General features: G+C 43.0%; 2 protein-coding genes across 5 annotated transcripts in view; both read left to right on the forward strand.

The window, feature by feature from the left end:
* Positions 1 to 1108: 1108 nt before the first annotated feature.
* On the forward strand, positions 1109 to 11314 carry sall3b (spalt-like transcription factor 3b). 2 transcript variants are annotated; one of them, XM_084031811.1, is made up of 4 exons: positions 1109 to 1949; positions 6578 to 9517; positions 9643 to 9980; positions 10856 to 11314. In XM_084031811.1, exons 1-4 carry the CDS (start codon positions 1892 to 1894, stop codon positions 11246 to 11248), a joined length of 3729 nt encoding a protein of 1242 aa, XP_083887937.1. In that variant the 5' UTR covers positions 1109 to 1891; the 3' UTR covers positions 11249 to 11314. The 2 variants fall into 2 exon arrangements, with proteins under 2 accessions (XP_083887937.1, XP_083887938.1); XM_084031812.1 differs by lacking the exon at positions 1109 to 1949 and adding an exon at positions 3609 to 3841.
* A 1331-nt stretch (positions 11315 to 12645) lies between these two features.
* The window catches only part of atp9b (ATPase phospholipid transporting 9B), a 37616-nt gene continuing 22736 nt past the window's right edge, over positions 12646 to 27525 (forward strand). For 2 of the 3 annotated variants that reach the window (XM_084032498.1, XM_084032499.1), the window contains exons 1-9: positions 12651 to 12748; positions 16431 to 16604; positions 18706 to 18856; positions 19796 to 19909; positions 20919 to 21027; positions 21638 to 21696; positions 22344 to 22395; positions 24055 to 24149; positions 26630 to 26710. In XM_084032498.1, the coding sequence (XP_083888624.1) occupies positions 12669 to 12748; positions 16431 to 16604; positions 18706 to 18856; positions 19796 to 19909; positions 20919 to 21027; positions 21638 to 21696; positions 22344 to 22395; positions 24055 to 24149; positions 26630 to 26710 (915 nt within the window). In that variant the 5' untranslated portion in view covers positions 12651 to 12668. Of the gene's footprint in view, positions 12749 to 14390; positions 14447 to 16430; positions 16605 to 18705; positions 18857 to 19795; positions 19910 to 20918; positions 21028 to 21637; positions 21697 to 22343; positions 22396 to 24054; positions 24150 to 26629; positions 26711 to 27525 lie in introns of all 3 variants that reach the window. The other variant, XM_084032500.1, reaches the window with a different exon arrangement.

Consider the following 27525-nt stretch of genomic DNA (forward strand, 5'->3'; position numbering starts at 1 on the left):
TACGTCCACTTCTTATGTGAGTATTTATTAAATCTCCCTCATGTCTTTTTTTGCAGAGTATCACTATGTTTTGTCTGTATTTGGTGTCATTTCATGGATTTCATTCACTTCCTGCCACATTAAGGCTTATTTATCCTTGTATATCATTTATTGAACGTGAACCCGGCCCCCCTTCAGAAACAGATCCATGGCTCTTCATGGCAAACAACACAGAATGATACAGTTGTGCCTCCGACAGATGTACGCCACAATCAAATTCAAGTGGCGCTCGGGGCCGTGAGTGGAGCCTGCGTTAGTGCAGGCCAAGTTAGAATCTGGAAGAGATCATGGTCAAGTAGTTGCTGGTTTGATTTTGTGTGGCGACGCTGGTTACAAAGAATCAATATCGAATCAAGGAGGGTTGAGTTTCCAGATAAGCCCTCTCTTGGCCACTCTGGCTATTCATCATAAGTCTGTAGAAACCTGATAGGTCAGAAGAAATTATATTCCAGCAGGAGCGAGGCCTCCTTATCTCTCCATAGCAGGGGAATAGGAGACATGCCGATCAATACCAGGCTGTTGTGTAGTACTTACAATTATCAACAGCTGATTCTGTCCTCCCCCAGCTGCATCTTTTAATACCACATAGTTACAAGTTTTGGGACAATGCCTGGTGAAAGGGGATTACAGCTTTGGGGAAGTATGTGTCGTTCTTCTCTCAGCTTTGAAATAGCTAGTCTGTGTGGAAGAGGAGGATCAAACAATAACATAAGTACTGATTTTAATTACACACTTCATATTATGGGGCTTCGTTATCCCCCGGTGATCTTTTGGTGATAGCTGCAGTTACAAATAAAGAGCTTTAATTCAAAACTGTCGCCTTTAGTCAGCGATTCTACGGCAACCAGCCGCCAAAAGTCCAGTAAAAACTAAAAAAAAAAAAAATACATTTGCCATGTTGGTTTGCATCTCTCATCATCACTCAGAAGAAGAGTTCTTTTCCAACCCCGAGACATTTTTTCTGTCTCTATTATGGCGCCAAATTGTGGGAGGTCGCAACAAATGAAGCAAGGGCTCCAACACCTCCTGTGGTATCCTGGCAGTAGCCTATCGCAGGCGGCTGAAGGGCATCTAATGATGGACCGGAGGCGGAGGCAGCAAGGAGGGCGCCGGTGCCTCGGATAGACCACGGAGTCTCACTTCCGACAGCTTCCAGTGTGAGATCGGACCTATCCGCAACCTGAGCGAGAACTCCTTTTACGCGCAAAGTTTGACTTTTACGCGCGTACCAAACCCGAAGGACCTCTTCTTACGCATCTCTTCTGGACTTTACGCAGCTTTTTAAAGGCTCAGCATATCCTCTGGAAGGATAACTGCTCCCGCTAGTGTTGCCCCGCTGTCTGAAGTCCATTCATCTACAGCCTGAGAAGTCGGCTCAAACTGGAGCGTCTCAAAACTCACCCTAAGAGCGCACAAAACTGGACTACGGCGAGATGGACACAAAGTTAAGACCAAGGCTGCGCTAAAACACGAGCCCCTCACAGCGAGTCCGCGTCGGGATTAAGCCATGCTGGAGCCGCTCGGAGAGTTGTGCCGCGCACCGGACAGGAAGTGAACTAATTATTATTAAACCCCCCTCATCCCTCATTTCCATATCTAGCGTGAGTTGGGCTGGACCGCAGCCAATCGGCCGCCGAAGGGCAGCGAGAGTCGTAAAAAAAAAAAAAAAAAAAGCAAGCGTTATCCTTTTCCTCCATCACAATTACACTGACATGCGCAATCTGCACACGGGCATCAACACCAGCCGCCGCTGTTCGCTTATTCCAGCGACCCCGCTCCCCCTGAAAGGTCCCAGTCGCCGCTCGTAGATGAGTCGGCGGAAGGCAGCAGCGAGTCGCACAGAGAGATCAGCATGTCCCGCCGCAAGCAAGCCAAGCCGCAGCACCTCGAGTCCGATGGAGACGCGAACGGTAGGCTTTCAAAGCACTTTTACTGTGTTTACTTCAGCCGCTGCTCGTTAACAGGAACACACGGACGCTTCATTCAAAGGCGTTTTATTATTGCAAAGAGCATGTTTAACTACATGACGGTGGCTCCAAAATATACCAAAGGTTTCGTAAATTAAATATGATTTAGGTTGCTTTACTTCCTGTTTATGCCTGACTCTAAATTATGTATTATTATTTTTGAATTATTTTTGAGGTTTACCAGATGAAACCTTGTGAGTATAAAAAAAAAAGTTAATTTTGGTCACAAGAAGGGGATTAAATGGAGTATTTTTCTATTATTTTTTAATGTTTTATTTAAAAAAAAAGAAATCAGATCCAGATTTATTGACTTGATACTGTGCGTGAGTGCAAACAGCAGACTGCACAACATAAAACAATCGTATTTAATTTGTGTTTTAGGGGGATATATAGAAACCAGGCCTGTTGTGAACTTTAAAATCCACCAAAGCACGGAATAAAATCCATATATTATACGTTGAAGGATTATTATTTCTGTATGTTTGAGATGATTCTGTGTTCGAGGCCTTCCTGTCAACTATTAAAACTTTCACATTTTAATGAGAAACACTTTATAAAGCAGAAAATCATCTGAAATTAAACTTTTCTGATCATAATAACAGATATTTAACTGTTGTGCGTAATTAACGTATTTTCCTGCAAACTGTTTCATAAATACGATGAAAACCCAAACAGATAAGATGAAATGGATCTGGATGTGGAGTGTATGAAATACCAATTAAAAATCATCAGCCTGGTTCACCTTATTTGTAACCAGATCTCACTTCTTTATCACACATTGCCAGCCTATGTTATGGTACACCAGAAGCCTAACATAATTTCTAATATTTTTGCTATTTAATTAAACAATTACATTTTCTCCTCATGCACGTTGCCTGGTTATTATTCCAACCAGCTCATCAACACTTAACAGCTGAGCTCTAACTCCCACCAGCACCAACATTTTAACCATAAATTAACCTTTAAACTATCGGCTGCACATCCATCCCCAAAAAATGAAGTGGGTGCAAAACCTTTGAGAAAATGTCTCCTCCTACACCTGCTTTAACTGACAGTTAATGAAATTAATCAAATGGAATATGATGCGTTTGATTTGTGCGTTTATGTCAACATCCACCTTGTTTATCATGTTCTGAAAAGCAAAAGGAGGAAAAAAAGGCCTGCAAATTCCACACATTGGTCCAAATCATCATCATCATCATCAGCACTTGTTCACGTGTTTGTCAGTGATTTATTTCTTGTTACTTGTGGCTGTGAAAAGGTGTTGAGTGTGGACGGGGGCTCTTCGTCACTCGGGCCCTCCCACCGTCCCGCAGCCAGGCGGGGGGCTCCGCCACTCGGAGATGGGCTTTGATTGAGCCTGCTGACTTAACCTTTGTCAGCCTCACCCTGCGAGGGGCAAGTGCTCCGTGTCTGGATCATAATACAATTAGTACATCTGAACCGCTGACCTCTGCAGCCCCCGGAGGTCACACACACACAACGCCGGGCTCAGAGTCTGTTTGCTCTCCAGCTGCAGCTTCGTGATTTTTCTTTCTTTTTTCTTCTTTTTTTTTCCCCCCGTCTCGTCTCTCCGCCAAAACCACACAGCAAGAAACAAGACATAAATCTGTTTTCTGCTCCCGACGTTGTGGACGGAGCGGGGGTGACATTTCTATCGCTGTTATTATATTTGGAAATATAGTCAGCTTTTAAATCAAAGCCCGAATCTTTTCTTTGTTTTTGCTGGAAGTAAATGTTACAAAGCGCAAATGAAATCCTGAGCTAAGACAGTGGAAGTGTTTTCACTCCTGTGTTTGCTGAATCGCCTTGGTGATCTTCAGACCACCCACATGGTGAGCCAGCCACTCTGATTATTTACCTCTGACGGCTTTGACTTTCAAGGAGATTTGACCCACTCAGCTGTGGTTACACTCCTCTTTTGTGAACTGAAGTAAAAAGATTTAAATCATTTTTATTATTATCTCAGATACGAGACAGTTGGAAGCTTCAGCTTATGATGTATTAAAAGGAGACACTTCAGGTGAAAAAGAGTTAAAATATAACAAACGGATATAAACTTGAAACTTCCCCTTTCTGAAATGTTACATTTAAAAATGCAAATATTTTATTAAATATTTGATAATTTTCAGAACAGAAATATGAACTTTGGATAAAACCAGGTTCAAAATTTGTGTTTGAATGAAAGGTTTTTAAGGAGTGAATTCTTAGCTTCTCTTTGCATGAATCCATAAATCACAGAATACTGTTCACAGCCTTTACAAAATCAATTTCTGACATTTTTAGTAATAAAATCTAGTATAAATCATGCTTTGAGTGATATATGAACAAATCCCTCTGTAAAAAGTATAGATAGGAAATAAACTAATGTTCTATGTATGTCAGTGTTTCTGAAGTGGAGATTTCTGGAGTTTCAGAAAAAAAATAATTTTGAGAAAACAAGATAAATTCCATACATTTTGAAGTAAATAGTGTATATAAATCAACCAAACCTCTAATCTCACTATGAAACTTTCAGCTGATTTCTTACATTTAAAGAAAATATTTTTTTTTGCTTTCTTTAATGTTATGTTTAATTATGAAAATGAGGGATTATCTAATTGTAACTTTTGGTGAATTTGGGAGAAATCTACAGACACAAATAGACAAAGTGGTAAAATAAAACGCCATCTGAAGTCATGTTATGGAAGCAAAACAGCCCCAAAATCTCCAAATTGACCCGTGTATGAAAAACAATACTTTAATCTGCGTCGTGTGATCTTAATAAACATGTTACAGATTAACAGACACACTGTCGCACGAGGACTCGATGAGTTTACTGGTGGATCTGTAAACACACCAGACGTCCCAGTCTGTGTTGAGCTTTAGCACAACTCAGTCATTCAGGTGAAACACAGTGATAACTGGAGTCCACACACACACACACACACACACACACACACACACACACACACACAGATTCAGCACAAAGACATGCACGTTGAAATCGTCCACATTCACTGTTTAAGAACAAAGGTGCAGCAGATGTGTCCGACACACACACACTTGATTCACACTAGATTTTATGATTTTGTGCTGGAAAGAATATTATCTTTCCACAAAATAATTATTGTCACGTTTGCAAATAAAAATGTTTTGCAAAATAGAATTGATTGAAAAAATAATTGCTAGCTAAAGCTCGTAGGATCCATCCTGAATCTAAATAGTGATTCTTGAACGTAGGGAGGCCGGGTGTATGGAACAACAACGTCCTATTGATTTGCCCAAATCTTTCCATCTGGTGTTGATGTGTGTTTCCTAATGGGGCAAAGCCCGAACAGATGAACAGCGCGTCTAAAGTGTCAAATCTCAAAGATCTTCTGTCAAAACAGAAGGACGACTTGTCTTCCATGTGACATAAGTGTTTGGGTTTTTTTTCACAAATGCATTTGGACTTAAAAAGTGGATTAACGCGACACACGAGTTAGGACTTAAAACATCAAAAATAACCACATGAGGATATTCTGGACCTTTTATTGGTTTCCTCTTGATCTCAATGTAAAAGTGAACTTTAATTTAGGTTTCTCCTGTATTGATGATATGATATTAAGGTTCATACACTTTTCATTGCCTGGTGTAGATGCAGAATCAAAATGGTGTTCCCCTGGAAATAAGAACACAAGCATGATCAGTAATATGGTAATAATACTCGATTTACGTCTGAGAGCTACCGCATTAAAACACATTTTAATGAGATGTAAGTGTTTTACAGGTAAATTAGTGAGTGTCAGGTTTTCTAATCAGTTTAGACCATTTTGCAAACAAAATGCAGAAAAGGCTTTTTGTGCATAAAGATGAGAAACATTCTGCATAAATGTATGAATGTACAAACAGGAAAAAAATCAATATACTGTATGGGATTTCATTATCTGTCTGAATGCACAATCGAGAGGTCAGATAACTTCATTGAACTTTATTGATTTTCTGGGGAGATTATTAACATTTGCAAACAGGGGGTGCCAGTTTAAAACCTTTGTCAACACTTTGAAACGATGTGGAGCCTATTGTGTGTGTGTGTGTGTGTGTGTGTGTGTGTTTGTATGAATAAATAATAGTTCCATATAATAGTTGGGGAAACTTATCTAAAATCTAAATTTATATTTAATAGAGAAAAATAAGTGACTATTAATTGCAGGTAAATCTTGGATTCCCATTCAGTTTCCTATTAAGTTGCTTCATAGTTAGAAAAACACATTTCCATCCAAAGGCGTTTTTCAAATCAAATGACCTGTTTCTAGATGCTCCATTTATAAAAATGTAAAAATAAAACCCCTCTAATTTAGTCCGATGTTTTTTTTTGTTTTGTTTTTTTTGTTTGTTTTTTTGGGATCTCTTGTGGATTCCCAGATTCGGTGGGTTTTAACAAGGCTTGTCCACATAACGTGAGTCAGGACGGATGGACTGGCTGCTCTGCGTGTTGGGGGATTAATTACACCACGATAAATGGAAATGTGTCCCTCTGGTGAAATATCAGGACGATAAATGATCAATTATTCATTCTTAATCTGTCTTTATTTTGTGCGTGCTTCCAGGCAACGTGGAGGGCATGGAGAGAGAGGAGGCTGATGGTTGCCATAGCAGCGAGGAAACGCACATCTGTGACAAATGCTGTGCCGAGTTCTTCACTTGGGCCGAACTGAGCGAACATCAGAAAGTCTGCACCGAGGATCCGTTGGTGCTGATAGTGAAGGAGGACGACGGGATGCCGGAGGAATCTCCTGTCGGACCCTCTCCGGTTCCTAGCACGCCGTCCAGCGACTCGTCTGCAGCCGAGTCCGCAGACGCCGGCTTTGAGTTCGGGGAGACGCTGTCGAACGGCGTTCTGGATGGTTTGGAGGAAGGCGTGGAGCGTGATGAAGCCATGGAGCTTGAGCGTTACCAACAGGACCAACACACCACGACCTCCGGCTCCCAGCCTCCATCTTCTGCCTCCTCCCTCCAGATGTCGGCCGCCGGCATCTACGGCATGCCGAGCACCAACGTGACGCTGGAGATTCTCCACAGCACCCGGGTGGCGGTCGCTCAGTTCTCCCAGGGGATCAGCAGCAGCGGCGCGGGAGGGAAGGTGGCTTCGGCGGCCATCCCGGTGATCCTGGAACACCTGCTGGCTCTGCAGCAGCAACAGGTCCACCAGCTGCAGCTCATTGAGCAGATCTGCAGCCAGGTAGCCATCATGAACAGACAACCGACGCAGGCGGCGCTGAACCCGGTCTCCAGATCCCTGACTCTGGCACCCAACCCCTTCCCTTCTCAAAGCACCGCCCCTCCTCCCATCATGCCCCTGTCAGGAACGATGCCCTCCTCCATCAACGGGCAGGCTGCCGTCTCTTTGTCTTCTGCGCTGGAGAAGTCACACAGTCTCCCCTCACAAACTGTATGCGGGCCGTCCAGCTTCAGAGACGTGACATGTACCTCAGCTTCCTCGGAAAACCCCCGGTCTCTCTCCAGCTGCAGCAGCGGCCTCTCCACGTTGCTGCCTCCTTACGCAGGCTCACACACCGGCGGCATTAGCTGCACTCAGACACTGAGCTCCTCCAGCCCGCTTCCCCTGGGGCCGAGCAGCCTCCTCAGCTCATCCTCCAGCCTGCCATTTCTACCTCAGAGCCCCCCCAGTAGCGTCATTTTCCCCAATCCCTTGGCCAGCATCGCCGCCACAGCTAATGCACTTGATCCCCTCGCGGCCATGATGAAGCACAGGAAGGGCAAACTGCCTAACGTGCCCCTGTTCGAGACGAAGCCCAGCCCAGAGGAGCCCTTCTTCAAGCATAAATGCAGGTTCTGTGCCAAAGTGTTTGGCAGCGACAGCGCTCTGCAGATCCACCTGCGCTCCCATACAGGAGAGAGGCCCTTCAAATGCAACATCTGCGGCAATCGCTTCTCCACGAAAGGGAACTTAAAGGTGCACTTCCAGAGGCATAAAGAGAAGTATCCTCACGTTCAGATGAACCCCTACCCGGTGCCAGAGTATCTAGACAATGTGCCAACAAGTTCTGGGATTCCCTACGGAATGTCCTTCCCTCCAGAAAAGCCCGGCTCCTCATGGCTGGACAGCAAACCTGTTGTAGCAGCTCTGCCAGCCACTATGGCTCTTCCGCTTTCCTCCGCTATTACCAGCCTGGGAGGGTCAAATGACCCTGTAAGTGTAACACCATCTGTTAAATCTCCCTACCAGTCGGCTCCCGGTGAATGTGTATCTTTGTCACCTCACCACAGAGGCAGCGAGGCTCATCTCTCTCCCGTTTCACAGTCGCCACAGTCCAACCGTGAGACAGAAGCGTCCGACATACTGAAAACAGAGGGGGTGCACTTGCCCCAGAGCTGCTCCCTGAGACTGAGAGCCAACCCTGTAACCGAAGCGAGCAGCGCCGCGATCCCATCGGTGGCCACCACGCCCGAACACGCCCCCTCAGCGTCCCCCGTCTCCGACTCGCCGCCCCTCTCCTTCAGCTCGGACGAAACGAAATTCCCATCCGGCGGCTTCCTGGACTTTATGCAAACATCCGAAACCTCAAAGCTTCAGCAGCTGGTGGAGAACATCGACAGGAAGATCACAGACCCCAACCAGTGTGTCCTCTGTCACCGCGTCCTCAGCTGTCAGAGCGCGCTGAAGATGCACTACCGCATCCACACCGGCGAAAGGCCCTACAAGTGTAAAGTGTGCGGCAGGGCGTTCACCACCAAGGGCAACCTGAAGACCCACATCGGCGTCCACAGAGAAAACACTCCCGTTCACGTGCAGCACTCGTGTCCCATCTGCCAGAAGAAGTTCACCAACGCCGTCGTCCTGCAGCAGCACATCCGCATGCACATGGTGGGCCAGATTCCAGACTCCAACCTGGCGGACGGGCTTCCGGAGATGGACGGCGACGTCTCCTTCAACGAGAGGAACTTCGACAGTCTCAGCAGCAATGGCAACGACTTCGTCGATGACATTTCGATGGAGGACGACGACGAGGAAGAGGAGGTGGAGAACATGGAGGAGGTTGTGAACGTGTCTCAACCCATGATCTTTGAATGTCATTCTCCTCCTAAGTCCTCCACCATCGTTTCCAGCCTCGCTGCGCTGGAGAACCAAATGAGGATGATCGACTCCACTTTAAGCCTGAACCACTCCTTCGGCGTAAAACCCCTCACAAACGGTTTCAACGACGGCAGCCGACTGGACGTTAAATGCTCTCTATCGGAGAAAAGGGTGGAGAATAGCAGCCCGAATGTGTCGGAGTCCTCCTTTTCCCCTCGCGTCTCGCTGTCTCCGATTCAAAGCAACACAGAGGGCGTGACCATCAGATCACCTGCAGCGAACAACAGCAGGCCAGAGTCCCGAGAGTCTTTGGCAGCCTCGGTGAAGAGAGAGCAATCTGAGTCTCCCACCTCTGCAGCGGCCCAAGAGCTGAGAGGAATACAGGCCAGCAAGCTGTGTGTGAAAGAGGAGACTCCCTATAGCATGTCATTCCAACTGAGCAGAGAAAGAGGTACGTTCACACTGTTGTGCTAATTAAGTAACACTGTCTACTAAAGTACAATGTGCTGTTTAAATATCGTCCCTTCTGGGGATGTCAAATGATCTACTGAAGGTTTGATGAAACTGTCATTTCAGCTGCAGGTCAAAGCCTTCCCGGCCTGGTTAGCAGCACGTCGTCAGGCCTGATAAAGACCGAGGTGAATGGCCACGGTCAACCACACAACCCGTCGGACGGGCCGCCGTTCAGCATCCACATCCCCACGGCCTACGCGTCCGTCGGCAGCCCGGGGATGACCTCGCTGCTCGGCCCCGCTCCTCCTCGCCGGACGCCGAAGCAACACAACTGCAACGTCTGTGGGAAGAACTTCTCTTCGGCCAGCGCGCTACAGATCCACGAGCGCACGCACACTGGGGAGAAACCGTTCGTCTGCTCCATCTGCGGCAGAGCTTTCACCACGAAAGGCAATCTGAAGGTAGGTCCACGCTAAGAACACACTCCCTGGCTGTCTTTCAGTGTTTTAGGACAAAGCAGCGTACACGGCAACAACATGGCATCCATACAATCATAGAGTAACAAATAAAATATGTCTTCACAGAGAAAAGTAAAGTTTGTGATTTTAAACTGCTGTTGAAGCACAGAAAATTCCCTATATATCAAAAAGTATACATATTGTACATTAAATCATATTTATTCTCATAAGAGTAACAACTGGTTAATGTGCACCTTTCAAAATAAAAGTCTGTGCTTAAGCCACATATGATTCAGTGGGGATTTATAATGCCTTGTTCATATTTTAGTGCCACATCTGTCATATGTTAGTTTCTAGGTATTTTCCTCTCCATTAAAAGCAAAACCACAAAAAACAAAAACCTTATTTATTTTTTTGTCTTTTATGTGTCTTTTATTCATCACAGTTCTCTACAAAACAAGTATATGACTGAAATGTACAATTATTTTCCTAGTGGATTAGTCTGATGGTTATCTTTTTTATTAATAAATGTTTTTTTTTATAAAATGTTTTTTTTTAAATGCATCGCAATAGCTTGTTTTGTTATTTCAGTTTACTGTCATATAATAAGGCAAATAAAGCCGAACATCTTCATATTTTAGAAGCTGGAACCAGCAAATATTTGACATTTTTGCTTGTATAATCACTCAAGAAACCAAAATTGTTGCTGAATAATTTTCTTCTGTTCGACTTATCGACATTCACAAACCAGAACTAGTGGAGATATATTACTGATGGATCTTGTAAACGCAGACGCCCATGAAATAAACTGAAACTTCTTTCGATTGTGTTTTTTAAAAGCATCAACCAGCTCTTAAATACTTCCGTGTCCTTTTCAGGTTCATATGGGAACTCACATGTGGAACAACGCGCCGGCCAGGAGAGGCCGGCGGCTGTCGGTGGAGAACCCCATGGCCCTGCTGAGCGGAGAGGCCGCGAAGTTTGGAGAGATGTTTCAGAAGGACCTGGCAGCTCGAGCGATGAATGTAGACCCTGGATTTTGGAACCGCTATGCGACGGCTATCGCCAACAGCTTGGCCACGAAGAACAACGAGATCTCTGTGATTCAGAACAGGGGCATCTCTCAGCTGCACCCTCTGACTGCAAGCATGAACAGAGTGAGCACCGCAGGAAGTCCAATAACCAGTCTCACCAAGACGGGCATGGACCTGGGGAATAATAGGCATTTTTCTATGCTGATTGATGACAGCAAAGAAATTGGAATCAATTGAAAATAATAAAAAAAGATGAATGGAGACTTATGCAATCTATTATGGACATTAAAATATTTGTAAAAATAAATCTGGTTTCTTCTTGTATTATATATAGAATTAAAAAAGGAGTTTTTATCAATTGACAGAATTGTAGGGTATTCACATTTTTGCTATTTTAATTTGCCGTGTGTGTGTGTGTGTGTGTGTGTGTGTGTGTGTGTGTGTGTGTGTGTGTGTGTGTGTTTCTAAACATTAAATACGTTGGTTAACTTGTACCTGAAAACCTTGGTTGGTCTGAAGAAAAGGGAACATATGATCAGATCAATAATGCAAAGAGTCTGTTATCTCCTCCGGACAGCTGCCCAATGCTGCTAGCTGGTGCAAAGCACAAAACATGCTCATGAATACCCACAGTTACCAGTTGTCAATGTTAATGGTGAGAACTGTTGGACCCGAAATAAAAACTAGAACAAACAGTCTGTATGTTCCATTCACTACCTCGCTCCGTTTAAAGACCGAAAAACGAGCGTACTTGTCTGGATGTTATTTCACACACTAGAAATCACACTCTGAGTTATTTCTAGTAAAAATGTTCAACAGAGCTTTTTCATTTAGCTTCATCTCCAACTACTTTTGCCAACTTTACCTTCCTCTTGAGTTAACATTGACGTAACATTTGTTTTCTGCAACTCCTGCGTGTACAGACATGCACACATAAACAAAATGCATTTTTGTGTCTTATCTTTTTTGTTCTTGTTATTATAATAATGATAATAATAATAAGCTTATTTAAAAATAACATTTTGATCTCTTTCCAAACTGTGAGAGGATGAATGCAGGTGATATCCAAACATACGTCATCATCCATCAGGAGTACATAAGAAAGTGGAAACTTTTCAGATTCATGGAGAAATAGCCGTGGCAACTTGTTTTTGCAGGCACGTCGTTTTAAAAACCAGACGATTTATCTGGAATATTATCTGGCACTAAATGAAAAAGAAACAAAGTGGACAGAAAAACTATCAAAGGTTCACTTATTAGCTTTTGTAAACGTTTCAACCGCTTCTTCATCAGCATGCAGCAAACAGGTTATCTGCTCTAAATCCCTTTTCAACGGATAATTGATGCTGCGTTTCCGTAAATCTCGGAAAGTGGACATTCACCAGCGTTACATATAGTCAGTTCCACTTTTGGGAAGAAGACACATTCCTTATTTGTCTTGGTTATAGAAATCCGTTGCCCAAGCGCTATGTTGTGCTACAGAGACAGAATAACAGAGAGAAAGTGGAAAATACCCCCATTTATGCTCTTTAACCTCAACCATAACGTCTTTTTTAAGCTCTGTATTTACGACATTTCTGGACAGTCCGCGAACGCATCACAAACCCCAAGCATTTTTTTTGTTACGTGACGTCAGGATGTGTACTGCCCAGCCAAGATGGCTGACAGCATCCCGTTAAATCCGCTACGGAAGACTTCGAGGAGAATCCCGTATTACAACTCAGCCAGACTTTCAAGGTACGGAGGGGCTAGCTGGGTCGCTTCTGCTGTCCGGGGACTAAAGACGCAGCTGTTCACCCCAAAAAAGTTCCATTTCTCCGCCTCGCTCGCTCCCGGGGCGCCTGTTTGTGTTCCGGTCGCGGCTGTTAGCTTGTGTTTGCTAGCGCCGATGCCGCTGACAGCTCCCTCGCATTTTTCTTATTTGACAGTTGCTCACATCATCATTCATGAAGCTAAACAAATATATATAATGTTATTATGTGCCTCCATTGGTGTAGTTAACGCCACACACCCCGTAACCCGTAGTTAGTGACCGATATATATTGACCAACTGCGTTGCTCACTCCCCTCCCTGCCATTTAATTGGACAGTCACATGATTGCCTGTTCGTGTTAGCCAAGTTCGTCACATGTCATAAAAAGTGCTGTGGCATAGTAGTCATCATTCGCCTCAGTTTATTCACTTTTCAGACTGGACGAAGATGAGCTAATGAAGCCCCCGGGGTCAGGAAGGAACAGGAAGTGATTAAGTCGCACATCCAGGTACTTTTAGGTTGCAGGTTTGTTTACATCCACGTAGCACAGTTAGCTTCGCACACAAGCAGTTATTCTCGAGTTGTCATGATGAACGTAGCTTGTCAGAAACACTGCCTTTTCCGTATTTCTACCTCTCTGGCCCTCAGTAATGTAATATAAGATCCATGTGACGGGTCATTGGGCCCTGGAGGGGACTTGTGTGACGTCACTGTGGCGGTCCTGACTGCAGACTGCTGGGTCAGCTACAGAGCAGTGGTAAGCCTCACAAATAAAAGCTTTTCCACCGACGTGGGAAACAATTGTTGGCTTGTGTTGTACGGGAGAGCCAGCAAACCCCAGCATACATTTCCACTGGATTGAGAGTTGAGTTATTATGTAATCAGATGTGGGAGTTGGATAGCAAGAAACATTTAGTGTGGCCCTTGTTGGCAAGTCTTGACAGCGTGTAAACAAAACACAAAATACAAAACGGTAATGAAAAGGTGGTGAAAACCGCTTTTTAAGTTTTCAATTCATGTTATCCCTTTAATCAGCCGTTCCTGTGTTTTTTATTTTTTCCGGTTGTTGTGGAAACTTTCTCCCGCTTCATACCTGCCCAGTACTTGAGAGAATACAGAGTGAGGGTATTCCTCTCATCTTCAGCCATTTGCCTCTCTTCTTTCTGCTCGCTCTCTTTCTGATTGCCATGTGACACGTTTGTGTTTGTGTGACAACATTAACCCACTCAATGTCATTCATGTAGCTTTAGTTCTACCTGAAATAAGGATGAAGTCGGTTTCTCTGGGTGACGCCCATTATTTTTTGATTGTTGTTAGTGCAGAGCAGACTAATATTCAGTTATGGAGCTGCTTCCGTAATATTCTTGCTGCTCTCTATTATTATATTTGTCCACCAGACCACCTCCCTCCCAGGGTGTCACTGTTAACGTCACAGGGACTTTGTTTGGTTTAGCTGTTACAGTGAGTTGTTGAGTGTGTTAATGTCTGTTGTGCATGTATTATACTGTGTGGTTTTATGAATGTGTGTGTGTGTGTGTGTGTGTGTGTGTGTGTGTGTGTGTGTGTGTGTGTGTGTGTGTGAAATCATATGTCATAAAGTAAATCACCTGATCCTCTGATTCCCAGCAAACTCCCATCCTCCTCCAGGAAGAATTCATACACTCAGCACTGCATGACTTTCAGTGAGTTACATTCTTAACTGCACATGTTACTCCAGCAAAAACATTCTATAAAAAGCCTATACTATCATAACTGATATATGTGAGAGTTTAGAATTAGTAAGGACGTTTTTTCACAGACAACACCCTAAATCAGCCAATTTTGATCTTTAATTCAGGCAGCAGTGAAAGAAATAACAGTTAATTACAGCTAATAATCAGAATAATCTGTAGTTAGTCCAGTAATGATATCACTGCTTGAATTGCTGACAACAAGACTGAAAAATGTTTGCCAAGACTCAGAGGTCTGGAACCAAACCCGGCATGTGTAATTGTTAAGTATTAAGTGTTATTATAGTAGCTGCAGGGATCAGCGTTGTAGGTGGCAACTCAAGAACGAAGCGATGCATGCTTTCTAGGGTTGTTATAACATTTGGTTTGACTGGGCTTGAATAGTGAGAATCATGTATAGGGCTGGACAATATTGCCAAAATCTTCTATCCTGATAGTTGTCTTGTCATTCCTCGATAACGATATACATCACAATATCGCTGGTTTTCTGGTTATTGAATAAATTAATCATATATATGAAATAACCACTTGGTTTTGTATACCCCTGTGTGAATTAAACACTTAAATAACCTGTAAGAAACACCATATTCACACAGCCAGTATGCTATTTCCCTTCAGTGTAAACTCTACTCTAATGTACTCCTCTGTTGCTCAGTTCAGTATGATTCATTTGTGTTGTTGTGAATCAGCCCTTACAGAAGTCTTTGTACTTTTAAAGCTGGGGGTGTTATTTTTATCATAAGTCCTTAGCTTTCTTCAAATTCACATTCTGCGTGCAGAAAACACAAAACACTCATCAGCTGAATATTCAGCAAGTCTCAACAGCTGCAGTAACCACCGCCTCAGCCTCTCACACCGGGCTTTAAAAAAGAAAGAGAAGTGATAGGATTAGAAGAAAGGTTAGCCCATGATTTTGTTTTGCTGTATGTTGGGCTGGTTTTTCATTCAACAAGTGGTTGCTGATAATCATCTGGTAGCTCGTACGATATTATTGCATAAGCATTTTGGTCCAGAAAGTTCTTCTCATGTTGTCTACTGCAATATATCAGATATGAATATTGATGTTTTGGTTTCTAAATGTGTCATTGTTCTGGATCAGTGTGATCAACTTTGACTGTACTGAAGCTTTCATCACATTCAAATTGCACCATAAGTCAAATATTTCATATCTGGGGAAGTATTGTAACATGTTTTGAAATTGAGACTTCTTAAATACAGTGTATGTTAGTAACTAACCGTAACCCTGATATCCCCGTTGGTACTCAATATTCTGTTTTGTACAATTAGCTGTTTAAATCCATATTCTTGTACTTAGTTTGCTTCGTTTTAAGTCATTTACACCTTCGCTTTTCGTGCTTTTACAGTGTGTTGTAGAAATTATTGCTGTGTTAATTAGCTTCAGTTTATGGTGACTTGGCCGATATTGTGAGCCCATGTAGTTTTGTCTAGAGGGGCCTCATGAATTAGACATTACATGCTTCTCAAGAGTGTTTCCACTGTGTCTTTTATAATGTGAACAGGAGACATTCTACTTAGTAATGGAGGGACTGGGCCAACAACACCAACTACGTTTAATCTGTGCTTTTAGCTCGATGGTGCAAATCTGGTGCCATATGGAGCATTACTCATTCTTAAACCTTGACAGTCAACCGACGACAAAGTGTCGGCCATATAGTTCGACCACACAGCTGTCTGTAGATCATGTATAATTCAGCATCCACGTGGATTAAAAGAAGGAGTTTATCATGGGAAGCACTCAGTGTTTGATACATTTTAAATGGAAAATCATCACGATTTAAGATGTTTGAATGTGTTACCTTCATTCACCTCAAGTTAATATGGAGAAATGTTAAATGTTCAAGGCTGGAACAGTGTCTTTCTGGGCACAAGCGCACATTCAGTCTCTTTATAGCTGACTGTACTCTGATCTCCACAGATACTCTCTAGAAGATGAGCCCTCTAACCTGGATGAGATGCCTCTGATGATGTCTGAAGAAGGCTTTGAGAATGATGAGAGCGACTACCAGACGCTGCCCCGGGCCAGAGTCAATCACAGGCAGAGAGGCCTCGGATGGTTCCTCCTCGGAGGCTGGAAAGTCCTCTGTGGCAGGTATGTCTGCACACTAGCATTATTGTAGTTTTTATATTTTTATTAATGACTGAAATCCTCAATGTTTATGTGCTGTCCTCTTTTTTTTAATGCAACCCTGTGTTTAATGTCACAACGCTACGATTTGTGGGTAATGCAGCCAAATTCAGCTCAAAATGTCTGTGATCGAGTCCTCAACAACTCGATGATTTGACGGCGGGAGAGAACTAAACCCTCCACCTGTTCTGCTTTTCGTCTCTGCATGCTTTCACCTTTTATCACATCACATTTATGACACCCGGGTGTCCTTGGGTGTCCGGAATATAAAGTATATAATATTCTTAGTACTACTGCACCACTTGTATAAGATTTATATTTTGCAGCCTTTTCTCTGGCATCTCTCAACATATTGTTCCATCTTATTGTAAAATTGAGGTTACTCAGTCTCAGAAAGGTTGCAAGGTCGAGTATTTTCCAAGAAAACTGCACATTCTGCTTTCATATCATAAATTCCTCTGCTGCACTGCACATCGCACGTTATTGCTCTTCCCGTTGGACCTTTACCCGCTCTGAAAGTTGTCCGTTTTGTCATTCTGTAAATGTACGTGTAGTGTATAATGTCAGTAAGTATGCTCGCGATGATCAGTTTGGATTTCAAACGCACCGGTAGTTGTGCATGAAGTGCAAAGAGAGGATAAGGGCATGTTTTTGGTCGAGTTCCTCGATGCGCACCATCAGCCCAAAAAGATTTTCAGGTCAAACAGAACGGCGCGGTTTATCCAGCTAATGATTAATTTGACAGCTTTTGCCCTCTAAAGATGCTCCTTTTAGAGAGGAGTGTTTGTTCATGCCGGAACAATAACGCGTAACATTTATAAACTAATGTTTGTTTCGCACTTCACTGCCCGTAACGAAACATTTACTCATGTAGGAATTTCATAGGATATTCTGTTTTCTGTGCCGTTTCGTTAGTGGAGCATCTCCAGCTGAAGCTGCATATTGATCCCCCCCCTCCCCATCCCCCCACTAATGAACAAATCGGATTTTTCACAGCTGACCAGTTTGATGCTTTCCAGTAATTTTATGTGTGTTTAGTGTGGGATTATAAAACACAAATAATTCACGCTGAATAAGCCGCTGACTGTTCAAATGGCATATTATTTGAATAGCATTCATTTGCTCAAATAATCGCTCTTATGAAACTGGACCCGGAGTGCACGGAAACAGAGAACATCCAGGCCAATACAAACAAGACTTTTTTTTACCAAAGTTGATTTATTTAGTTTTATGTTTTGCCAACTTGCTTAAAAAGTGGAAAAGCCAAGTCGATCAGCATGACGGTATACACCGACACTCTCCCCTCTCTGCCCCCTAGGTGCCAGTTCAGGTCACGCTCACATCGAGCTGCTCTCATTGTAATTTACACCCACGCTGAACCTCTGTTTGCATTTGATATCAGATATGCTAGATAAGCCCCGATGTAGTCATTGTCATGTCATTAGCAGGGTGATGGAAAGTCAAATACTTTTTCAAAAAGTAAATCTACAATCCATCACCTCTCTCTTATCTCTTCTTTGATAATATCACAATTATAACGTTGGTATTCTTTGCATGTTAGAGTCAACATGAGGTTAGATTAACACGGACAATTGTGCATCATATTCTGCCCTACATTATGTTTTTCTGCACGGACAGTCGGACACGTGTTGTTCTTGAGGTTTACCACCTATTTCAGCTCCTAAAGTATCTGACAGCATTAGCAGGAGACATCCCTCCTGGAGAGACACTGACCTTCTCATATATTTTAAAGCACTGTAAGCAACGGACTAGAATGGTGTGCAAAGATCTAATTAACACTGACACGATGATATGTATGTTTTAGTACCATTTCTGTTTGAGTTTGAATCATATTTTGATGATGCTTGGCACCATTTTTGGACTGCTGATTCTACAAAACAGGCAATATAATGAAGTCACCAAGGTTTTGAGTTTTTTTCTGACCAGATAAGAAATTAAATGGCAGATTTAATTGATGAAGAAATGCTGCGGCCCTTTATATGTAGTCACATGTGGTCAGTGTTAAGTGCTTACCCTGGATCGTATCGGTATCTCGCCCTCTCAGCTGCTGTGACTGCTTGGCTCGTACATGTCGGAGAAGGAAGGAGCTGAAGGCCCGGACGGTTTGGCTCGGCTGCCCGGAGAAATGCGAGGAGAAGTACCCGAAAAACGCCATCAAAAACCAGAAGTACAACGTCTTCACCTTCGTGCCTGGGGTGAGTTACATCGTCCGAGAGCAACCACGACCTCTAACCCGTGTTAAGGTCACAGTCCTTCCTTTTATATAACCGAGTTCACATTTCATGCTCTGGTCTTTGTTCCAAGCGGTCAATGTTCCCACTCTTGTTAACTTTTATTGCCCCCGGAGTGGCAATTCTGTCTCCTGGTTGAAATATGTGGATCTCTTCAGATTAACAGAATGTAAAGCAAAGTAGCATTCACTGGGTCTGGTTGTTGACTGCTCTGTCCTTAAGTTAAAGATTTCCACTGTAGGGGACATTAGCGATCCATCCCACTTACTTATTAAAAACCAAACGGTTCCATGATTAAGAGGACCGCCTTTGGCCCAGGCCATAAAATGTCAACTGTCTGTTAGCGGCGCAGATATTCTTATCGACGGCGACCGCGGCGGCTCTGTTTTCCTCCCTCCGCGTTGAATTATTAAATACACACAAATTGAGTTTAGCAGTGTGCATTTTTCCCCTAAAGGTCAGGGGGTTCATTAACTGTCGAGCACCGTCCATTGATCGCATTGTCTCTGATAATCTGTGAGGGGGACGCAAGACTCATTATTGCAAACATTATTCAAAATTTGACCTTAGATGAATGGAGTACGAAGGGATCCCTGTTGATGGATGGCCCATTAGCACAGAGCCCTCGGTAAGTCACAGGTGGCACTTTGGTGTGTCGGATTTAAGGAAGGAAGGCCTGTTTTCTGTCTCAATCCATTATTGTGGTTTTCAGTCCTTTTTATCTTATGCTGTTTATTCTGCACAGTTACTGTGCCGAGGTGCCAAGCCACTTGACATCCGTACCCTGGATGATATCTGAAAGTGTCTGAGTTTTCCATTCGGTTACTGTAAAGTTAACATGCATCTTATTCCTCCATCCCTGGAAACCGTCGCTGAATCCCCGTCCCTCTGCTCCCCTCTCAGGTTCTCTACCAGCAGTTCAAGTTCTTCCTCAATCTTTACTTCCTGGTGGTGTCCTGTTCCCAGTTCGTGCCATCGCTGAAAATCGGATATTTGTACACGTACTGGGCTCCTCTGGTAAATGCACTTCACTGTTTACACCAATTTTAATCAAATACTGCTTTCTCTGATAATCAACATGCGAAAAAAGCTGGCTAGAGCTGTGATTAGTTGATTTATTCATTAGTTGACTGCCAAGTATTTTGATGATCGATTAGTCATTTCTGTTATTTTTACAAATGTGAGGATTTTTCTTTTCTTTTTTATTTATTATGGTGAATTTAATATGTTTGGAGTTTTTATTGGTGGTCAGGCAAACGAGTCAATAGAAGACATCATCATGATCTCAGACTAAAATGATGATGTGCTTTTTTTGCACTATTTTTAAAGCTTTCTTGGCTTTAAGTATTAATCTATTAATAAAGAAAATGATCTGCTGACTAATCTGTAATTCAAATTGTTAATTGCAAACTTAAAGACCCATTAATCAACTTTATATTTACTTATTCAAGACCTTATAGTCGTCTTTACGGCTTTGCAGATTCAAATAAATAATAAATAAAATACAGAGGCGGAAGAGGGGGTAATATTTCCGAGAAACAAACTCAGAATTTCCAGGATTACATCTGTAAATTTATGAGTAAAACAACTTTGATATTCTCTGAGATCATAAAAGTCATAAATTTATGAGTTAAAAATGCTCATAAAAATAGTGTTGTTGTTTTGTTGTTTTGTCAAGGAAACACATCGCTTCACTTTTCAAGGTTGGATCATCGTCATCACACCACGGATGAAGTTTTTTTCTTGTAAATTTATGATTTATGAGTTTGTTTCTCTCATAAATTTACCTCCTTAGACTTGGAGAATATACACCCCCTTTTCCCGGTTTTATTATTATTATTATTTGTTATTATCCGTGTTATTATTGTCAATAATTAGACTGTTAGACTCTAATTTATTTATCAAGAATAAATTAAGTGAGACGTGAACTTTTCCTGTGTTTTTAAATGAAGCTTTATATGTTAATTTATTCTGGTAGTAATGAAGATTTCCACGTGATCACAGTGTGTGTCTGGTCGTCTCTCAGGGTTTCGTGTTAGCCGTCACGATGGTGCGAGAGGCCGTGGACGAAGTGCGACGCTACCAGCGGGACAAAGAGATGAACTCTCAACTGTACAGCAAGCTGACGGTGCGAGGTTAGTGAGAGAGAGAGGCGACAACGGATATTCCAGCGGATAGTCGAGCTCTCCAGCGCAATTAAGAGCCGGCGCTCCACTGGATCCTCACTTAACGTAACAGAAGTCATCCTTCTCACTGTAATTGCATTGATTTTTTTTTCTCAAGCTCGCGTGATCTAAGATCTGTCCCTTTTGTAGAATGTGTGGTGAAATCCCCCCGTGTGGTATCCGTGACAACGGCGGAGGACGTAGCTCCCACACCCTCTCCATGTGCATGTACATAGATGCAAACGTGTGCTTGTGAAGCACAGAAGAAGAAGCGTTGTGGCGGATATTGAGGCGGTATTATTGAGAGTGGCCCCCGCGTGCCTTTGTTTTCGTCCAGAGATGAAAACAGGGGGCGTATTACATTATCACGCTGGAGGTAATCGATCTGTTAGAAGGTGAGGGAGAAGTAGCAGAGAGTGGCCTGTGGTTTTAAGACTCAGCGTCCTTTTCAAGGGGCAGAAATCAATACCTTCATTTTAGTTCATAGCTACTTAAAAATTGAAAGACTAGTTGTAATGTGAGGTAACTTTGGGATGCTGTCTTTCACGTTCTTCTTCCTTCTGCCCATCTTTGTCCTCAGGTAAAATTCAAGTCAAGAGTTCAGACATACAAGTTGGGGATCTGATCATCGTTGAAAAGGTAAATCTTTATAATTGTATAAGGATGGGCAGTTCTCTGCAACACATATTACTCACCTAAATCATCTTGAGTAAATACATCGATTTATTCGTTAGAAAGTAAGCAATTCAAAGCGGTTCTGAAGAAGAATTAGGTTCTGGTTTTAACATCCATCTACATTACAGGTATTAAAGTGTCATGTGACTCCCGACGCCATTGAAAGTGACAGTTTTACATCAATCAAATTTGGAGTGAACTGTCCCTTTTTTGAAGAGTATTTGCCTCTTTCCCACATTTTTTTAAATTTTTCCCAAAGTTATCAACATAATCTTTCTTTATTATGGTTTCAAATCAGTGATGCATCGCTGTGATTTTATGGATCACTGCAGGGGATAGAATAACTTAACTGGATTTGAAGGCACCGTGTTAATCACAGTTTGCTTTCCTGTTTGACACTATAAAACTCCCTTTCACCTGTTTAAGCTTGGGTTTCAGCTCGGCCTACCTGAAACGTAGTCTCCATTACTGTGTGTTCCTTCCTTCACCCTCTGGTCTAGGTAGTGACCTTGCTTAATTATTCAGGAAGATTCAACGGGGCTTTTTCCACAGTGATCAGTAACATACAGCCTTGTGCACTCTTGGTCATTTTTCTTTCTTTCTTTTTTTAGAACCAAAGGATTCCTGCAGACATGATATTCCTGAGGACATCAGAGAAAAATGGTGAGCATGCTGTAAAGATGTGATGACTCCTGGATTAATAAAGGTCCTGTTTAAGTGGAGAGGTACTTATCAATAGTATTACTCACAATAGATGGCAGTCAGCAGGACCCCAGTTTGGAGAAACAGACTCCAGAGTACCAGAAAGGGAGATGAAAAAACCCAAACTACCCCTTTAAAATGGAGAAACATTGGTATAGATGAACTAGTAACGCAAAAATAAAATATATATAAAGACAGAATGCCTTACAGCTGAATTAACCGTTTCCTGTGGCATTTTACCAAACTGTGTCAGGATCGTCCCCTCCAACACTTCCAGTCCCTTGGCATCATCTCTAAGGCGGACCGTGATTCATATTATTTATGTCACATTCTTTAGTGACTGATGATGCAAATTCCAATTAATCAATACGCTGCGTCCGATCCTGGCTCTTTTCTAAGGGGCGCCGGCATAAAATGGGCTGAGGACATCATTTCCATCAATCTTTGATGTGTCAATACGCTTGGCAGGCAGTTGTTGATGTCTTTATGCCTCTAACACACACACACACACACACACACACACACACACACACACACACACACACACACACACGTCTCCACGATGCTATGTGAGGAGCTGAAGTGCCGTTGCAGCAGAAGGAAAGTATGAATCATCCTCCTTGTGTTAATGTTTTCCATCATAGTTAACCCTCCAGGGATGGTTTATGGCTGCCCTTTACCCTCTCTGTCAAATAGTCGCCCTCGTCCATCAGTTTCATATGTAATATTACCTCGGATCAATAAAGGTCACAACTGCTCAGCGTTTATCAGACCTTGTGGTGTCCGCAGCGGCCACAGATGCTCCGGATTGTGCTACAGGCTGTGATGCACTCTGCTGCCGGCTAGTTTATCACAGCTACATCTCTTTAACAAGCTCAATGTGTTTGATTCTTTGTTAATGTCTCACAACGCTGTGTGACATTTGAGGGTTATGTGGCATATTTAACCCCTTCACCAACACAAACCTTCATATTTTATACATATTTCAATATCAATACTTTTAAAATTAAACTTTTAAAATGAAAAGTGGAATTCAAAAGCTGTAAAATGCACTTTTCATCAATTAAATGTAGCGTTTTTTCTGCTTTAGTCCTTCTTTGTCTGGTATGACCAGTAGCTTATAGTGTTATAGTGCAAACTTATAGATAGATTATTGTGTAACTAACACTGCAAGGTCAGTCCACTGACTTTTCCCTACTTCTGGTGCTACTATTAGGCTACGTGTTTAGCATCTACCCGGAGGCTGCATTCACACCCAAGCAGGCGCTGTGGCGATTAGCACAGGGTTGTGCGGCGGTCACTTAAATGGCCCATTTGAGCGGCGCTCATTTGATTGACCCATTTGATTTGAACAGCCTATTGATTGGCGGTTACGTGATTGGCCACTGCAGCGTAACGTCGCGTTGTTTTTCCCCAAAACTTTATTCCGTTTCAGCTTCGTGCCGCATGCCGCTGCATTTTTGTACCCTGATCACATTACCCACATTCTAATGAACTGACTGTTTTTGCTGCGATGCCTGTTTTCGTGTGAATGCAGCCTTTATTCTGACATTGTAACTTGCGTTGTGTCTTTTTTTTTAATGCTTGGCAACAGACTTGATAGCATTTCTCTCTTCTCAGGTTCATGTTTCATCAGAACGGATCAGCTGGACGGAGAGACGGACTGGAAACTGAAGGTTGCCGTCGGCTGCACACAGCGACTACCAGCAGTGGGGGTACGGATGTATCAGGAAGTAGTGGATCTCTGTTATCACTAAAAGCACTGCTCATCTAATGAAGTTTTCTGGCTGTGCTGGAAACCTAATCACTGATGACAGACGGCAGGAACACTCTGGATGTGACAGCAGCTTCTCTTTCTAACTGGAGGCGATCCTCAACGCTAACTTGAGTTGAAGGGTTTTAGTTTTTTGTTGTTGTTGCCACTTAGTGTGATCAGAGAATTAAAGTTTCAGCGAGTCATTTGACAGTTGAGCCGTGGCCTCCGTATTGGGTTTCAAGAGACGTGAGGATAGCAAGTAGGGATGCACATGGTTAACCGTTTAACCGTTAACCGATAACAGGAACTTGGACCGATTAATACTAACGGTTAATTTTTTTTTTAACACGTGACAACACGTGCTTTCCGCCACAACCCACTTAACAGCAAAAATGAAGCGCGCAAAAAGGAGTTCTGTGTGGGACAATTTCGACCGAAAAGGAGATGAGGTTATTTGCACTGATCCTCTTGAGTGGTGGAAAATCCAACAGACGCGCTTCCCGAGGCTGGCCATTCTGGCCCGGCGCTACCTCTGCATTCCCGGGACATCGGTGCCATCTGAGCGCGTATTCTCCGCTGCGGGTCTCACGGTAAACAGACTGCGCACCAGGCTGACCCCAGAGCATGTCGACATGCTGCTTTTTCTTAATAAAAACCAGTAAAAAGAAAACAAATCCGCTATGGCGAGAGAGGACTGGGGTTTGCCTGGCGCATTTATTTTATTTTGAGGGCTGAACATTTCGTTAAAAAAGGAGAGGTTTTTTTTCCGGCTATAGTTGCAGCACCGAGTGGATTCATGTGTATGTAAGTTTTGTTTATCTCTAGCGCGCCTGTGTTTGTGTGTCTGTGTGTGTGTGTGCGCGCGCCTGCATGCGAGAGAGAGCGAGAGGAGGGGCTGACTGACAGAAGAGGTGAGAGCCGGTGAAGTGCTGTTAAAAAAAAACTTTTGTTTTCTGTGCAAGACTATGGTAAACACTTAATCGCCCGGGCGTTTAATTGAACCGGCGTTTATTATGCCAAATGAGGTCGGACCCCGGCGGCTATTAGAGCACAGGCGCGTATTTGCACATTTAAAAATAAAGCCCATAAGAAAAAAAAATTGCCACGGTACTTTTGAATGGGTCACAGACACTCAATAGCGCATTTTAATCTTATCAGTTAACGGTTATTAATCGGTTAATGAGCGTCGGTTTTCGGTCATAAAAAAAATTAAAAATGTGCATCCCTAATAGCAAGAGCTGTCTCCACTTAGCCGCTATTCAACCAATGGGCAACCTTATTGGGCAACTTATCACCGTTGATGAGACTTCTCCTTGAGAGAGTAGCCTCCTCTCATTCCTTGACCATTTTTTAGAAAAATGTTGTCCCTATTAATCTCTTGGACACAAAAACATGGGGATGAAAGATACCAAAAGTGACCCTTTTTACATTTTAAAACCACCAACAACTTGAGAGAGCTCATTACATTCAGACGTGAGGGTTATTTCTCCTCTGTGTCCGCTTTAAATCTCTAAATAATTCCCATTTGTTCAGCAGCCTCACTGATCTCTTGAATGAATCAAGATGCCACCGAGTCTCTGAGCTCCCGTCTGTGAAATGCCGGAGCAACACTACTCTCCATTGGGGGGGGGTTCAGTAAAATAATCTTCCCTGCTCCTCTTGAACCGCTCTGCCCACGTTCTCACCCGGAGAACACTATCTGAGCATGACTGAGGGCTGCCTGGCCGCTGCAGCGCCTGCCTGCCTGAATAATTTAATATTTACAATCAATTTTGTTCCACTCGGGGGCCAAAGAAAAGGCTGGCGTTGGGTGCTTGACAGGCCAGAGGCTGCAGTCTCACTTTTTGGCAGAAACGGATGATTGAAGACTTATGATTCTTTATTATTGTCTCATATTTTGAGGTTCTGTTTCTTCTCTTAATAAATAGCTAATATGTTGCCATATATTATTTTAATATAACAGGTTTCAGGTCCATTTGCACCAGAAAGCAAAATGCATTACATTTATATGTTATGGGGAAAAAAAACAACTTAACTGAAGGTTCACCATCTTTTTCTAGAAGAGTTGTATCAATTTTCTCCTTGGCAACTGAACGTCTAAATCTCAAAATTCAAGCTTCTTTGATGTGATTATATTCCGGTTTCTTTACTCCTCTATGAAACCGAATATCTTTTGAGTTGCGGACAAAACAAGACATTTGGCTTTGGGAAACGCTGATTGACGTTTTTCCGCCGTTTTTCTACAACAAAAATGAATCAACCAACTGTAAGTGAAAATAACGGTTAGTTGCCGCGCTGCACAGCACCCGGTCAAAATGTTGGTCCTGACAAAGAAAAATGTGGTAATTAATCTGTAACTGTGGTAATTGATTGAATCAAACTGTCAAGAGTTTTATATAATTACATTAATACTTAATCCGTCTTGTGTCCTTGCCTCAGGATCTCTTCTCCATCAGCGCCTATGTCTACGCCCAGAAGCCTCAGCTGGACATCCACAGTTTCGAGGGGAACTTCACAAGGGTACAGTAGCTCGTTGACATTTTTACAACCTGTTAAACACATGCAGGGTATTTCTATAGAAACCGGACTGACAGGGAAGATGTGTATCACTGCACTGTGTTGACAACCGGCGACAATGAGAGCTTGTGTGTCCATCCGGGCCCGTTGTTACCTCCAGCAGGCAAACCTCTTACATCACAGGCAGGTTCTCGCAGCTCCAGCTCCATCCATCCCGTCTTGCTTGTTGCTCAGTGATTTTTTTTTCTTCTTCTTCTTCTTCGTTTTTTTTTTTTTTTTTTTATTAATAGCAGATTAGTGCAGCCCCCACAGAGAGGAGAGCTCCAGTACAAAGGAAGGCTTTGTAGCCCGTCTTCACTCTTGGCCACACACCAGGCTTAGTGAGCGAGCACTTCCTCCGCTCATTCATCCTCCGCGGCCTTCCTTTGCAAAGCGTGTGCTTTTAGTCAGAGCAGGATGGGGGAGAAAAAAATGGGTTCCCACAGATCCGCAGCAAATGAACTTACCTATTTATGAGGTTTTTTTTTTTCTCTCTCTCCTTTGAGACGGATATGGTGGCTTTGTTTCCGTGGTCTTCATCGAGACCCTCGGCTGTTGAAACCCGCAGTGTGAATCCAATGTCAGAGCGGTCAAGCACTCTGCAACCTGCCATTTATTTTTCATGCACCTCTTCCCATGTTTGAGTGGATTGACAGGATGCGGCTGCTTAGGTATCATAATTATCATATCAGGCAGGCAATTTGAGCCGAAACTGGAGCCTTGACTCCTCTGCACTCCTGACTCCAGCCATTTTCAGCTTTCCTCTTTATTTAAGAGAG

Source organism: Eutrigla gurnardus, assembly GCF_963514095.1.
Source record: "Eutrigla gurnardus genome assembly, chromosome: 17".
Lineage (NCBI taxonomy): Eukaryota > Metazoa > Chordata > Actinopteri > Perciformes > Triglidae > Eutrigla > Eutrigla gurnardus.